General features: G+C 36.0%; 1 protein-coding gene across 6 annotated transcripts; it reads left to right on the plus strand.

Moving 5' to 3' along the window:
- The first annotated feature begins 1,330 nt into the window (after positions 1-1,330).
- Positions 1,331-14,568, plus strand: LOC139975281 (uncharacterized). Of its 6 annotated transcripts, none has more exons than XM_071983067.1 (4): positions 4,558-4,973; positions 5,554-9,508; positions 10,109-12,321; positions 12,936-14,568. In XM_071983067.1, the coding sequence occupies exons 3-4, from the start codon at positions 10,129-10,131 to the stop codon at positions 12,945-12,947; spliced, it is 2,205 nt and encodes a 734-aa protein (XP_071839168.1). In that variant the 5' UTR covers positions 4,558-4,973; positions 5,554-9,508; positions 10,109-10,128; the 3' UTR covers positions 12,948-14,568. The 6 variants fall into 6 exon arrangements, 2 of the variants coding, with proteins under 2 accessions (XP_071839168.1, XP_071839167.1); XM_071983066.1 differs by having other exon boundaries at positions 5,554-9,058; XR_011795708.1 differs by lacking the exons at positions 5,554-9,508; positions 10,109-12,321 and adding an exon at positions 1,331-2,155 and having other exon boundaries at positions 2,756-4,973; positions 12,936-14,563.
- The last annotated feature ends 1,050 nt before the right edge of the window (positions 14,569-15,618 follow it).

Here is a 15,618-nt window from a genome sequence, read left to right on the forward strand (position 1 = left end):
TATGATTCTCCGACATTTTTAACTTTGTTCAACACTTACTTTTGGCGAAAAAAAATATTTAAAGTTCACACTGCATAGAAACATAATTTTCCAATGTGCGAGTACGTAACACCATATATCTGCCTACGTGCCTAATCTGTAGTTCATAGAAAGTATTAATGTTGTAGATCTGTACTATGGAGACTTGAACAACAGTCATAGTGGCGAGTGAATTGTTCGTTTTGGCGAGAAGAGTTTTAGTCACGTTCGCCAAATAACTAGTACTTTAAAAAGCATTTCAGTATCGAGGCCTGACAAACCTTTAAAACATGATTTCTCATAATATAAATCATGGATAATTTTCATACATGGTATATGGATTTGGCATATTGAGTACAAGAATCTTGTTGCCAAATCATAATTGTCAAATCTCAATTGCGGTCACCAGACGTCAAACTTTGAAAACCATTCACATGATATCTAACGATGGGAATCGTGGATATTTCTCATACTTAGCGTGTGGATGCATCACATTGAGTACCACTATTTGCCTTGGTGGACGAGTGTAATGCCACGTACAGAAAACTGGTCTGTGTTTTGCCTTGCCATAGTGTAAATTGTTCATCAAAGAAGTGGTTCGGACTATTTATATTGTGATAGCTATTTCTGTTTAACAAGTAGAAGTCTAGTGCAATGAAGTCATCGAAACCTCAATGCATTTTGAATTCCGGTTATTATTATTTTTATTTTTATAATAATAATAAGCATAATTATGATTATGATTATGATTATTTTTAATATGAATAACCTCTGCTTATCAAATACCTTACTGTTACATTTATGTAGTAGCATAGACAATCTCTGATGTTTTACGCTGTTTTATTCCTCACTGTGCTTTGTTTTACTTGTGTGGGGGTGTTTATGTTCGTACTAACGTGTTTGTATGCGTGTGTGTCTCTGTATTTGTATGTGTGTAGGTGTGTGTGTGGGTCTTTGTATGTGTATGTATATGTACTATTTTGCGCGTGTGCAAGCGTGGGTTTTGTATTCACTGAGGGTTTGTTTTTCTGGATGTGTATCAAATATTTCGGTATAAGAGGAGAAGAAGAAATACTCAATTCAGAATCAATTTTCGCATCATGTAAATAATTCCTTTGTATCATTCAGATGCATACCTATGTTGTTATCGGAACTCTAAATATAATCAATGTACCATATACATGTTTAATAATCGTGAATAAATCAGATGGAAAAATATTATTATTATTATTTTTTTTGAATACTATTTTTTATCATGATTATTATTTCATTTTTATGATTATTATTATATATTTTTATTATTATTATTATTAGAAGTAGTAGTATTATTGTTATTATTATTAGTAGTAGTATTGAATTATGTGTATAGTTTGGGTGCGTGTACGCACGGAATGTAGAAAAATAGCTCTGCACTAAAGCACCATTAAACAAGTTACGGGAGGGTGTAAGGTAATTGCTCAATACATTGACACCCAAATCAGCAACTGGGGATTTCCATTACTATCGCGACTTGCATCGGTACTTTGCGTCTCGTCTGTTGTATTTCAACAACTGGATAAAGTAGGATTCAAGTTATTCTGATATTTCAACTTGAATTACAATAAGGCCTCAATACTCCATCGACTGGAAGCAAATAGCACAAGGTTAGAACTATTCTGTTCTGCGATCGGTCTCTGTGTTCAATGCACTGATCTGTACACTAGTGTACAGATCAGTGGTTCAATGTATGAAGGAAGGTGCACGGCCATTTTAACCCGGAAGTATTGAATGGTGCATGATTGGTTATAACACTGAAGTACAGTGGATAATTACGGTATTAACCACCAGCTTTTCTGCTCGTAGCAAATACATGGACTTGTTAAGGAATTGTTAAGGACTTTAGTAATGGTAGTTTTCGCAATGTTTACTTGTGATATAATATACCAACCATATCAGTTCTGCGTGGGTGTTCTCGTGATATCAAAGTCCAAACTCAATTGTATAAGTTCCGTGCATTATATCCATTGTACATATACGTACAACTTACTGCGTATATTCTCATGTTGTTCCTTCTTGGTCCGATTTGTAACAACTTAAGAAAGATCAAATGCAGCTAGGTTGATACAAGACTAAGGGAAAAGGTAAACATTAAAATAAGGTAAGTCTTGGAATGTAAAACGGTGATAATTGCAAACATGTTTCCTTAGTTCATCCGTATTTTGTTATATCATTAAGTGGGAAATAATATAACCAACTTACATTGGTGATTAGTATCATCGTTAAGCTTGTATATCAATTGCCATTGGTAGTGCTAGGGCTCAAAAAGTCCTAACAGAACAGATATCGAGATCATTGCCATGATATCGAATTCATTAAACCCCAGAGTTACTGACTGTTTGAGTAAACTTCAAATGATCATGTATTGTCATTTCAGGTCAACTAGTTCTTGTATCAAGGTAAAGTTCACTAAGGGCATGGTGTGCTGTTGGTGGTATCGTTCCAGCACTATAAACGTCTATCAGGTAGTATTTGTCATCAGCTACGCCCGAACAGTTCCATTATGCCAGTGATCGAGTTGCACCAATATCTCGGCTTCTGCGTTTGTATGGAGCAATAATACCCGTCGTACCGTAGGTTACAAAGAACAGTTTTTGAATTCAGTTCAATAAAGGTCTTTCTAAATTAATTTTCTTATCCTCAATTTGTTACTCCAGATTATGATATTCATAAACACTGATCTTAATAACTTGCTTTACAGCTTAAATTTCCGAGACAAAAATGGCATGCCCGTCGCCTTGGAAAGACATGGCAGATACATTCTTCGAATGTTCAATTTGTTTGGATCTGTTTAAAGAACCGAAACTATTACCATGTCTGCATAGATTCTGTAAACAATGTCTGGAACCTATATTAGAAGGACAGGCTGGAACATTTGAATGTCCTCTTTGTAAAGATGTCTGTAAAATACCAAACGATAGAATCGATGGATTCAAGACTGACTTCCATATGAAAAGTATGCTGCAGTTTGTTCAGCTACAGAAAACATTTGAAAACAATGAAGAGAGAGAATGTATTGGCTGTGAAGAGAAGTTAAAGGTTACAGCGTACTGTTTTATGTGTAAAGAATTTCTTTGTGTTCAGTGTTATCAATTTCATTTGACCAAGAAGATATTTGTCAAACATCAGAAACACGTATTAGCTCTGAATGATCTTGAGGGGAAAAGTCTCACACAAGAAAAACTTGCATCATTGATGGAAGCTCCTAGGTGCCATATTCACCCGGAACACATGGCTCAGTTGTGTTGTTGTACATGCGGAAACCTCCCAGTTTGTGTGACATGTACGTATGAGGAACACAAAGGTCATGAACTTCGTGACGTCAGGAAAGTGGCGAACGACGAAAGGGAACACTTGAAGGAGATATTGGAAGAACTTGTAAAACGTAAAGATACTGTATCCAACATTGCTGATAAACTCAACAGAGTTAATAATGACGTTCTGTCCATTGTCGCTGAAACTAAAGTAAAATGGAAATCACAGTACGAAGATCAGACCAGGAAGTTACAGAATGAGAAAGAGAAAGAAAAGAGAGAATTCAACAGATTCAAAACAGGTCTTGAAGAAAGTACTCGAAACAAAAAGAAAGAATTAGAAACAGAAATGGAAGAGAAAATTAGAAAAATAAGAGACGAGTACGACAGAATGAAGAAAATCAAAGTTAGGGAATCTAAAGAGAAAGAGGACACCAAACGAAATGAAATAGAAAATAGAGAATTAAAGATTGACGAAACAATGTCCAAACTTGATGCGGTAATGAATGAGAGAAATAAATCAATAGACGAGCAACAGCAACGCAAGCTTAGAGAAACACAAAACTTATCAGATCTCTGTAATCAATGGGTCAATAAATTTGAAAATTTGTCTACTATATCTTCGAGTGTCCTTGAATCGTATAACCACTGGACAGACGCACAGTGTATTCCTGATATAAGAGCAGCGAGTGAACCTCTTGTTGAGGATATAATGAAAGATTTTCCAGAAATAGAATCTTTATCTGATATAACAATGGATGATTTACCAATATTGTCTATTGATAAAGTACATATATCGGATAATGTAGAATCTGTTGTTGATGCTGATGTGATCAGAGATAAATGGTTTTGGTTATCTGGTATAACAAGTACTGGCTCTGGTAACATCGTCATTTCTGGGAGATTATCATTTGACCATTCATTCATCACAGTCATAAACAAACAAGGACGTCGGATTAGTCATAACAAGATAGATGAAGGCAAACGGATTCGTCTTCCCTTTCGTCACTGTGCTGCTTTATCACGTGATAAGATAGCTTCGGTTTGTGAATCCAATCAGCTTGGTGTTTATGATATTCGTGATGGGTCCTTTACTCAAAATAACATCACGTCCCTCTTTGATGACTTCGAAACGGTGGATGGGAAGTATGCGACTTGTATAACTACTAATACTAAACGTGGCCACATCATTGTAGGTACATCACGAAGATTGGATTGCTATTTACATTTGATGAAGACTTGAATTTCATTCGAGCTCTGAAGCTGCCAGAGGTTATAAAATGGTCAAGAGATATCCTTTACCATGAAGGCGTTCTGCTGATATGCGATACAGAGAGTAGATGTGCATACGCTGTTACCATTGATATATCTAAAACAGAAGTAGAGTTACTATACGAGCTTCCGAAACCAGATATTGACGGACTGACTTGGTCTCCTTGGAGTATATGTAAAGACAGGGCAGGCTTTGTATACATCTTGTGGTCACAAGAACAGGGTAGTACTACTAAACGTATCATCACACAGTACAGTCAAGATGGTCAGCAGTTGTTGACAACCAAACGGACAGAACACAGAGTAAGGTGTATGACAACATTGATGACAAAGGATGGAGAGAAGCTACTTGTAGCTACATCGTGGTCAGGAAAGATGTTTTGTTATGGTCTGGTGAGTATATCTCAGTGTTTCTTAGTTTAATTTTACTATATATTACAGGATACACTGATGTAATGACATTAAAAGGGTATATTAAACTGGAACAATATCGCCAAGGATGTTATCTTAATGTATTGACTTTATGTATGACCAAATGGTGTGCTATATTAATAACTTTAAAGATAGTTTTCGATTGACTTTAGCTCAAGTAATAGTAGAAGTTATTTCTCAAACCCAATATACACTAAACTAAAGTGAACAACTTGTTCACTATTTCCTATACGTAATCGTAAAAGAAAGATTAAAGAATTCTAACGAGATAATGGTATTGTTGTTGACAAGATATCGCAATGCCAACTTAAGTTGATTTAAAAGAAATAAAACAACAACAAAAACAGAAATGTGAACAGAATGTAGGCAAAAAGGAAAGAAGAAAAGACAAGAAAAGAACAAAAAAGAAGGGATTATTTTGCTGAAAACGTAACACAAACAATCTACATCTAACATGACTTGTTTTAGCATTCTAAATGTACCTCAGACGTATAGAGAATTGGATCAACGTTTGTAACTTTATAAATGTTCTTTCCAACAGATGCCAGAATGAAGTCAACCGCGAAAGCATACATGAAAGAAACTAATATCCAGAGCATACACCACACTGAATCGAATATCAAGGACAGCCGATGAGGAGAGAATAATCAATATTTGCTGAAACAACTAGACACTTTAAGATGAAACGGTTCCTTTATCTTAATCTGATGAAATGAAGATACAGTTCCTGATGATTATCAACAGCCCCGACGAACAATAGTAAAGAGAAACAAGTCTGTTTTTGTAAGACGGTGGTGATATTGTGAATTTCTGATGTCATAATTCCACTATTACCAATGTGTGATGTCACAATGCTACTAAAGAGTGACGTCTTTCATTTTATTTATTTTTAATTATTCAATAAATGTATATGTAAATATAAGGACTGTAGTACTCGCGTCGGAGATCATATTCCATGACATTTTAAAATTCTATCCAATGTGGTAAAATGAATTTATTGAAAGCATCACAACCATATGCTTTATTGCAAGACCATGTTTATTTTGTATGTGTGCATGTGCCGCCTTGCATGTAAATACGATATCTCAAGAAGTGAAGCCCGGACAATCTCAAATTTCGTGTGTAGGAGAACCTCATGTAGGAGTAAGAGCCAATTATTTTGGTGGAGGTCATATGACATTTGAGGTCACCAGAGGTCAACTTGTGAAACCTTGTAAACACGATATCCCAAGAAAAGAAGCTTTCACCAATATCATACTTCGTGTGTATCGAGTAACACATTCAGTAGAATAAGCCTATTGGTTGTTGTGAACGTCAAAGGTCATTTGAGGTCACTAGGGGTCAAATAGTGAAACCCTGTAAACACGATATCTCAAGAAGAAAAGCTTGTACCAATCTCATATATAGTGGGAATGAGTACCACATTGGTTAGAAGCAGCCTATCGTTTAGAGTGATGGTCAAAGTTCGTTTGGGTTCACTAGGGGTACAATTGTGAAAAACCGGGTAAACATGATATCTCAAGAAGGAGAGCTTGGACCAATCACATATTTCGTGTAATTTGGAGTCACCAGAGGTCAAATTGTTGAAACCGTGTTTCATAATCTACCGTATCTCCAACCGACGAGCCTATTACATAACATGTGCGTTACGCCTCATAATAATAATAGAGGTTGTATGCAATTGGAAATTAGCTGATGGGCATCTGTAGTTAGTACCATAAAAGGCTAACCAATAGCCATTTACTTAACCGTGTCGCTAACTGCATACGTCATTGCATTACAAAGGTGTCATGTATGTACATACAACGTTCATTGGAATCAACTATACCGTTGTGAATCACATACCTGTATTAAATATTAGTTCCCGTCGTTGAGGTTTTTCCGTCGTATTTCGCAATTGTCGAGATTCAGTGCCAAATAAAAACTTCAAATTGGGATGTAGTTACGTTGAGAAAACGACCAGGCGCCGTTTATGGTTCGCTAGCTGCACGTGCATTATGTACGGGAAGTTTTCATGTGCGGAGATTGATCACAAACTTCACGGAGCATTTATAAACATACAGCGAAATCATCATTTAAAGTCTAAAATAACAATTCATTACAGGGAACAGTTTAAGCTTAAGAAGGATGTAACATGTTTCAAAGGTATTAATAAATATGCTGGGTTCATATATTAAATTTTCAACCAATTAGAAAATGTTATTAAACATCACCACGGCTTGGTTATGCACAGGCAACCCCTACACAGAAGAGTATAGTACTAGCCGCCCCGGTATAGACTACTAATAATAAACATTGGTCATCCCCATCTGAGTAGGGTAAAATTGGGTTCGTTAACACAACAACGTGAAGAAAAAAAATGCTTCATGTCAGAATACCAATTCACTTGAGGTGGCCAAACATCTCCTACATTATTTCTTCAGGCATTACCCACATGCCATCAGTCATAATTCGCCAAATATAAAATTAAAGAAGATTTCAGACAAGACAGTTTGCTGTTATCACTGCCATGATTTTTTGCAAAAATTTTCAGTTGCGATTGAAAGATAGATGCTCTTTAAACCTTAGATTTTCATTTCGTAAAAGATCGCTTTGATTTAGGCAGTGTAATGGAGTAATATCAATATTTTCGCACACCAATATGTAGTTTAAGCCAAGATAAAATAATTGGGAAAATATCGGAAGTCGCGCGAATCGAAGAAGCGCTTCATAGTAGGAGTGAGGTACTGTATAGGCTTAGGCATCGCGCACACCTATAGCTACTGTATATGGTATATGTTTAGTACTAGAAGATTCCTAATGTAGCAGAAGCCAAGCTATCGTCGTAGGTTCTTTTTAAAATGATTTATTTTTAATTGTTTGAGACACTATACAGTAGCCCAAGCTGCATATGTATGATTCTGCGACATGTTTAACTTTGTTCAACACTTACTTTTGGTGGAAAAATGTTTAAAGTTCACACTGCATAGACACATAATTTTCCAATGTGCGAGTACGTAACACCATATATCTCCCTAAGTGCCTAATCTGTAGTTCATAGAAAGTATCAATGTTGTAGATCTGTACTATGGAGACTTGAACAACAGTCATAGTGGCGAGTGGAATTTGCGTTTTGGCGAGGAGAGTTTTAGTCACGTTCGCCAAATAGCTAGTACTTTAAAAAAAAACATTTCAGTATCGAGGCCTGACAAAACTTTAAAACATGATTTCTCATAATATAAATCATGGATAATTTCCATACATGGTATATGGATTTGGCATATTGAGTACAAGAATCTTGTTGCCTGTGAGGTCAAATCTCAATTGAGGTCACCAGACGTCAAACTTTGAAAACCGTTTTACATGATATCTAACGATGGGAATCTTGGATACTTCTCATACTTATAGCGTGTGGATGCATCACATTGAGTACAAGACCACTATTGGTTTTGGTGGAGGTGTGTATTGCCACGTACAGTAGACTGATCTGTGTTTGCCTTGCCATAGTGTAAATTGTTCATCAAAGAAGTGGTTCGGACTATTTATATTGTGATAGCTATTTCTGGTTAACAAGTAGAAGTCTAGTGCAATGAAGTCATCGTAAACTCAATGCATTTTGCATTCCGGTTATTATTATTATTTTTATAATACTATTTTTTATCATGATTATTATTTTTATTTATATGATTATTATTATATATTTTTATTATTATTATTATTAGAAGTCGTTGTAGTAGTAGTATTGTTATTATTATTAGTAGTAGTATTGAATTGTGTGTATAGTTTGGGTGCGTGTACGCACGGAATGTAGAAATATGGCTCTGCACTAAAGCACCATTAAACAAGTTACGGGAGGGTGTAAGGTAATTGCTCAATACATTGACACCCAAATCAGCAACTGGGGATTTCCATTACTATCGCGTGGTTTTGGACTTGAATCGGTACTTTGCGTCTCGTCTGTTATATTTTCAACAACTGGATAAAGAAGGATTCAAGTAATTCTGATAGTTCAACTTGAATTACAATAAGGCCCCAATACTCCATCGACTAAAAGCAACTACCACAAGGTTAGTAACTATTCTGTTCTGCGATTGGTCTCTGTGTTCAATGTATGAAGGAAGGTGCACGGCCATTTTAACCCGGAAGTATTGAATGGTGCATGATTGGTTATAAAACTGAAGCACAGTGGATTATTACGAGAATACCGGAGCTTTCCTGCTCGTAGCAAATGCATGGCATTAAGGACTTGTTAAGGACTTTAGTAATGGTAGTTTTCGCAATGTTTACTTTTGATATAATATACCAACCATATCAGTTCTGCGTGGATGTTCTCGTGATATCAAATTTCAAACTCAATTGTATAAGTTCTGTTCGTTATATCTATTGTACATATACGTACAACGTACTGCGTATATTCTCATGTATTTCCTTCTTGGTCCGATTCGTAACAACTTAAGAAAGATCAAATGCAGCTAGGTTGATACAAAACTAAGGGAAAAGGTAAACATTAAAATAAGGTAAGTCTTGAAATGTAAAACGGTGATAATTTCAAACATGTTTCCTTAGTTCATTTGTATTTTGTTATATCCATTAAGTGGGAAATAAAATAACCAATTTACATTGGTGATTAGTATTATCGTTAAGCTTGTATATCTATTGCCATCGGTAGTGCTAGGGCTAAAAAGTCCTAACAGAACAGATATCGAGATCATTGACATGATACCGAATTCACTAAACCCCAGAGTTACTGACTGTATGAGTAAACTTCAAATCATCATGTATTGTCATTACAGGTCAACTAGTTCTTGTATCAAGGTAAAGTGCACTAAGGGTATGGTGCGCTGTTGGTGGTATTGTTCCAGCACTATAAACGTATATAAGGTCGTATTTGTCATCAGCTACGCCCGAACAGTTCCATTATGCCAGTGATCGAGTTGCACCAATATCTCGGCTTCTGTGTTTATATGGGGCAATAATACCCGTCATATCGTAGGTTACAAAGAACAGTTTTTGAATTCAGTTCATTAACGGTCTTTCTAAATTAAGTTTCTTACACTCAATTTGTTACTCCAGATTATGATATTCAGAAACACTGATCTTAATAACTTGCTTTACAGCTTACATTTCCGAGACAAAAATGGCCTGCCCTTCGCCTTGGAAAGACATCGCAGATACATTCTTCGAATGTTCAATTTGTTTGGATCTGTTTAAAGAACCGAAACTATTACCCTGTCTGCATAGATTCTGTAAACAATGCCTGGAACCTATATTAGAAGGACAGGCTGGGACATTTGAATGTCCTCTTTGTAAAGATGTCTGTAAAATACCAAACGATAGAATCGATGGATTCAAGACTGACTTCCATATGAAAAGTATGCTGCAGTTTATTCAGCTACAGAAAACATTTGAAAACAAAGAAGAGAGAGAGTGTATTGGTTGTGAAGTGAAGTTAAAGGTTACAGCGTACTGTTTTATATGTAAAGGATTTCTTTGTGTTCAGTGTTATCAATTTCATTTGACCAAGAAGATGTTTGTCACACATCAGAAACACTTATTAACCTTGAATGATCTTGAGGGCAAAAGTCTCACACAAGAAAAACTTGCATCATTGATGGAAGCTCCTAGGTGCCATATTCACCCGGAATATATGGCTCAGTTGTGTTGTTGTACATGCGGAAACCTCCCAGTTTGTGTGACATGTACGTATGATGAACACAAAGGTCATAAACTTCGTGACGTCAGGAAAGTGGCGAACGACGAAAGAGAACAGTTGAAGGAGATATTGGAAGAACTTGTAAAACGTAAAGAAACTGTATTCAACATTGTTGATAAACTCAACAGAGTGAATAATGATGTTCTGTCCATAGTCGCTGAAACTAAAGAAAAATGGAAATCACAGTACGAAGATCAGACCAGGAAGTTAAAGAATAAGAAAGAGAAAGAAAAGAGAGAATTCGACAGATTCAAAACAGGTCTTGAAGAAAGTACTCGACACAAAAAGAAAGCATTGGAAACAGAAATGGAAGAGAAAATTAGAAAAATAAGAGACGAGTACGACAGAATGATTAAAATCAAAATAAGGGAATCAAAAGAGAAAGAGGACAACAAAAGAAATGCAATAGAAAACAGAGAATTAAAGATTGACGAAGAAATGAACCGACTTGATGCAGTAATGAATGAGAGAAATAAATCAATAGACGAACAACAGCAACGCAAGCTTAGAGAAACACAAAACTTATCAGATCTCTGTAATCAATGGGTCGATAAGTTTGAAAATTTGTCTACTATATCTTCGAGTGTCCTTGAATCATATAACCACTGGACAGACGCACAGTGTATTCCTGATATAAGAGCAGCGATCGAACCTCTTGTTGAGGATATCATGAAAGATTTTCCTGAAATAGAATCTTTATCTGATATAACAATTGATGATTTACCAATATTGTGTATTGATATAGTAAATATATCGGATTATGTAGAATCTGTTGTTGATGTTGATGTGTTCAAATCTGGTTGGTTTTGGTTAACTGGTATAACAAGTACTGGCTCTGGTAACATCGTCGTCTCTGGGAGATTATCACGTGGCAAATCATTTATCACTGTCATAAACAGACAAGGACGCCAGATTCGTCATAACAAGATAGATGAAAGCAAAGGGAGCTATCCTGATCCCAATCGTCACTGTGCTGCTTTATCACGCGATAAGATAGCTTCAGTTTGTGAATCCAATCAGCTTGGTGTTTATAATATTCAAGATGGGTCCTTTACTCAAAATAACATCACGTCCCTCTTTGATGACATCAAAACGGTGGATAGGAAGTATGCGACTTGTATAACTACTGATACTTTACGTGGCCACATCATTGTAGGTACACGGAATACTGGATTGCTATTTATATTTGATGAAGAATTTCATTTCATTCGAGCTCTGAAGCTGCCAGAGGTTATAAAATGGTCAAGAGATATCCTTTATCATGAAGGAGTTCTGCTGATATGCGATTTAGAGAGTGGATGTGCATGCGCTGTAACCATGGATACATCTAAAACAGAAGCAGAGTTACTATACGAGCTTCCGAAACCAGATATTGACGGACGGACTTGGTCTCCTTCGAGTATATGTAAAGACAGGGCAGGTTTTGTATACATCTTGTGGTATGGTACTAACAGACGTATCATCACACAGTACAGTCAAGATGGTCAGCAGTTGTTGACAACCAAACGGACAGAATATCCAGCTGTATGTATGACAACATTGATGACAGAGAAGGGAGAGAAGCTACTTGTAGTTACAGCTACACCATATCCAGGAAGGATGCTTTGTTATGGTCTGGTGAGTATATCTCAGTGTTTCTTATTTTAATATTACTAGATATGACAGGATTCTCTGATGTTACGACATTGAAAGGGTACATTAAACTGGTACAATAATATCGCCAAGGATATTATCTGCTTGTATTGACTTTATGTATGACCAAATAGTGTGCTATATTAATAACTTTAAAGATAGTTTTCGATTGACTTTAGCTCAAGTAATAGTAGATGTTATTTCCCAAATCAATATACATGAAACTAAAGTGCACAACTTGTTCACTATTTCCTATACGGAATCGTAAAAGAATTCTTACGAGATCATGGTATTGTTGTTGACAAGACATTGCAATGCCAACTTAAGTTGATTTAAAAGAAATAAAACAACAACACAAACAGAAATGTGAACAGAAAATATAGGCAAAAAGAAAAGAAGAAAAGACAAGAAAAGACAAGAAAAGACAAGAAAAGACAAGAAAAGACAAGAAAAGACAAGAAAAGAAGGGATTTGTTTGCTGAAAAACGTAACACAAACGGTCAACATCTAACATGACTTGTTTTAGCATTCTAAATGTACTTCAAACGTTTAGAGAACTGGATCAACGCTGGTAACTTTATAAATGTTCTTTCCAACAGATGCCAGAATAAAGTCAACCGCGAAAACATACATGAAAGAAACGAATATCCAGAGCATACACCACACTGAATCGAATATCAAGGGCAGTCGATGAGGAGAGAATAAGCAATATTTGCAGAAACGACTAGAAACTTTAAGATGAAACGGACCCATTATCTTTATCTGATGAAATGAAGATACAGTTCCTGATGATTATCAACAGCTCCGACGAACAATAGTAAAAGAAATATGTCTGTTTATGTAAGATGGTGGTGATATTGTGATTCTCTAAAGTCATAATTCCCATATAACCAATGTGTGATGTCACAATGCCACTAAAAAGTGACGTCTTTCATGTTATTTTATTTTAATTTATTAAAAAAATGTGTATGTATATATAAGGACTGTAGTACTCGCGTCGGAGATCAAATTCCATGACATTTTAAAATTCTATCCAAGATTGTAAAATGAATTTATTGAAAGTATCACAACCATATGCTTTATTGCAAGACCATGTTTATTTTGTGTGTGTGCATGTGACGCCTTGCTTGTAAACACGATATCTCAAGAAGGGAAGCTTGGACGATCTCAAATTTCGTGTGTAGGAGAACCTCATTTAGGAGTAAGAGCCAATTATTTTGGTGGAGGTCATATGTCATTTGAGGTCGCCAGAGGTCAAATTGTGAAACCTTGTAAACACGATATCCCAAGAAAAGAAGCTTTGACCAATATCATATTTCGTGTGTATAGAGTAACACATTCAGTAGAATAAGCCTATTGGTTGTTGTGAACGTCAAAGGTCATTTTGGGTCAATAGGGGTCAAATAGTGAAACCATGTAAACACGATATCTCAAGATGAAAAGCTTGTACCAATCTCATATATAGTGATTAGAAGCAACCTATTGTTTAGAGTGGCGGTCAAAGTTCGTTTGGGTTCACTAGGGGTACAATTGTGAAAACCCGGGTAAACACGATATCTCAAGAAGGAGAGCCTGGACCAATCACATATTTCGTGTTAAGTACAGCATTGAGTAGAAGAAGCCAATTGGTTTTTGTGGCGGTCAAAGGCAATTTGGAGTCACCAGAGGTCAAATTGTTGAAACCGTGTTTCATAATCTACCGTATCTCCAACCGATATGGGAAATAATATAACCAACTTACATTGGTGATCAGTATAATCGTTAATTTTGTGTATGTATTGCCATCGGTAGTACTAGGGCTAAAAATTCTTAACAGAACAAATATCGAGATCATTGCCATGATACCGAATTCACTAAACCTTAAAGTTACTAACTTATTGAGTGAACTTCAAATCATCATGTACTGTCATTACAAGTCAACTAGTTTTTGTATAAAGGTTAAGTTCACTAATGGCATGGTGCGCTGTTGATGGTATCGTTCCAGCACTATAAACGTCTATCAGGCAGTATTTGTCATAAGCTACGCCCGAACGGTTCCTTTATGCCAGTGATCGAGTTGCACCAATATCTCGACTTCTGTGTTTATATGGGGCAATAATACCCGTCATATCTTAGGTTACAAAGAACAGTTTTTGAATTCAGTTCATTAAAGGTTTTTCTAAATTAAGTTTCTTTCTCTCAATTTGTTACTCCAGATTATGATATTCAGAAACACTGATCTTAATATTTTGCTTTACAGCTCAAATTTCCGAGACAAAAATGGCATGCCCATCGCCTTGGAAAGACATCGCAGATACATTCTTCGAATGTTCAATTTGTTTGGATCTGTTTAAAGAACCGAAACTATTACCATGTCTGCATAGATTCTGTAAGCAATGTCTGGAACCTATATTAGTAGGACAGGCTGGGACATTTGAATGTCCTCTTTGTAAAAATGTCTGTAAAATACCAAACGATAGAATCGATGGATTCAAGACTGACTTCCATATGAAAAGTATGCTGCAGTTTATTCAGCTACAGAAAACATTTGAAAACAAAGAAGAGAGAGAATGTATTGGTTGTGAAGTGAAGTTAAAGGTTACAGCGTACTGTTTTATATGTAAAGGATTTCTTTGTGTTCAGTGTTATCAATTTCATTTGACCAAGAAGATGTTTGTCACACATCAGAAACACTTATTAGCTCTGAATGATCTTGAGGGGAAAAGTCTCACACAAGAAACACTTGCATCATTGATGGAAGCTCCTAGGTGCCATATTCACCCGGAACACATGGCTCAGTTGTGTTGTTGTACATGCGGAAACCTCCCAGTTTGTGTGACATGTACGTATGATGAACACAAAGGTCATGAACTTCGTGACGTCAGGAAAGTGGCGAACGCCGAAAGGGAACACTTGAAGGAGATATTGGAAGAACTTGTAAAACGTAAAGATACTGTATTCAACATTGCTGATAAAATCAAAAGGGTGAATATTGACGTTCTGTCCATTGTCGCTGAAACTAAAGCAAAATGGAAAACACAGTACGAAGATCAGACCAGGAAGTTACAGAATGAGAAAGAAAGAGAAAAGAGAGAATTCAACAGATTCAAAACAGTTCTTGAAGAAAGTACTCGACACATAATGAAAGAATTAGAAACAGAAATGGAAGAGAAAATTAGAAAAATAAGAGACGAGTACGACAGAATGATTGAAATCAAAATTAGGGAATCAAAAGAGAAAGAGGACACCAAAAGAAATGAAATCGAAAACAGAGAATTAAAGATTGACGAAACAATTAACCGA

Source organism: Apostichopus japonicus, chromosome 10 (genome assembly GCF_037975245.1).
Source record: "Apostichopus japonicus isolate 1M-3 chromosome 10, ASM3797524v1, whole genome shotgun sequence".
NCBI lineage: Eukaryota > Metazoa > Echinodermata > Holothuroidea > Aspidochirotida > Stichopodidae > Apostichopus > Apostichopus japonicus.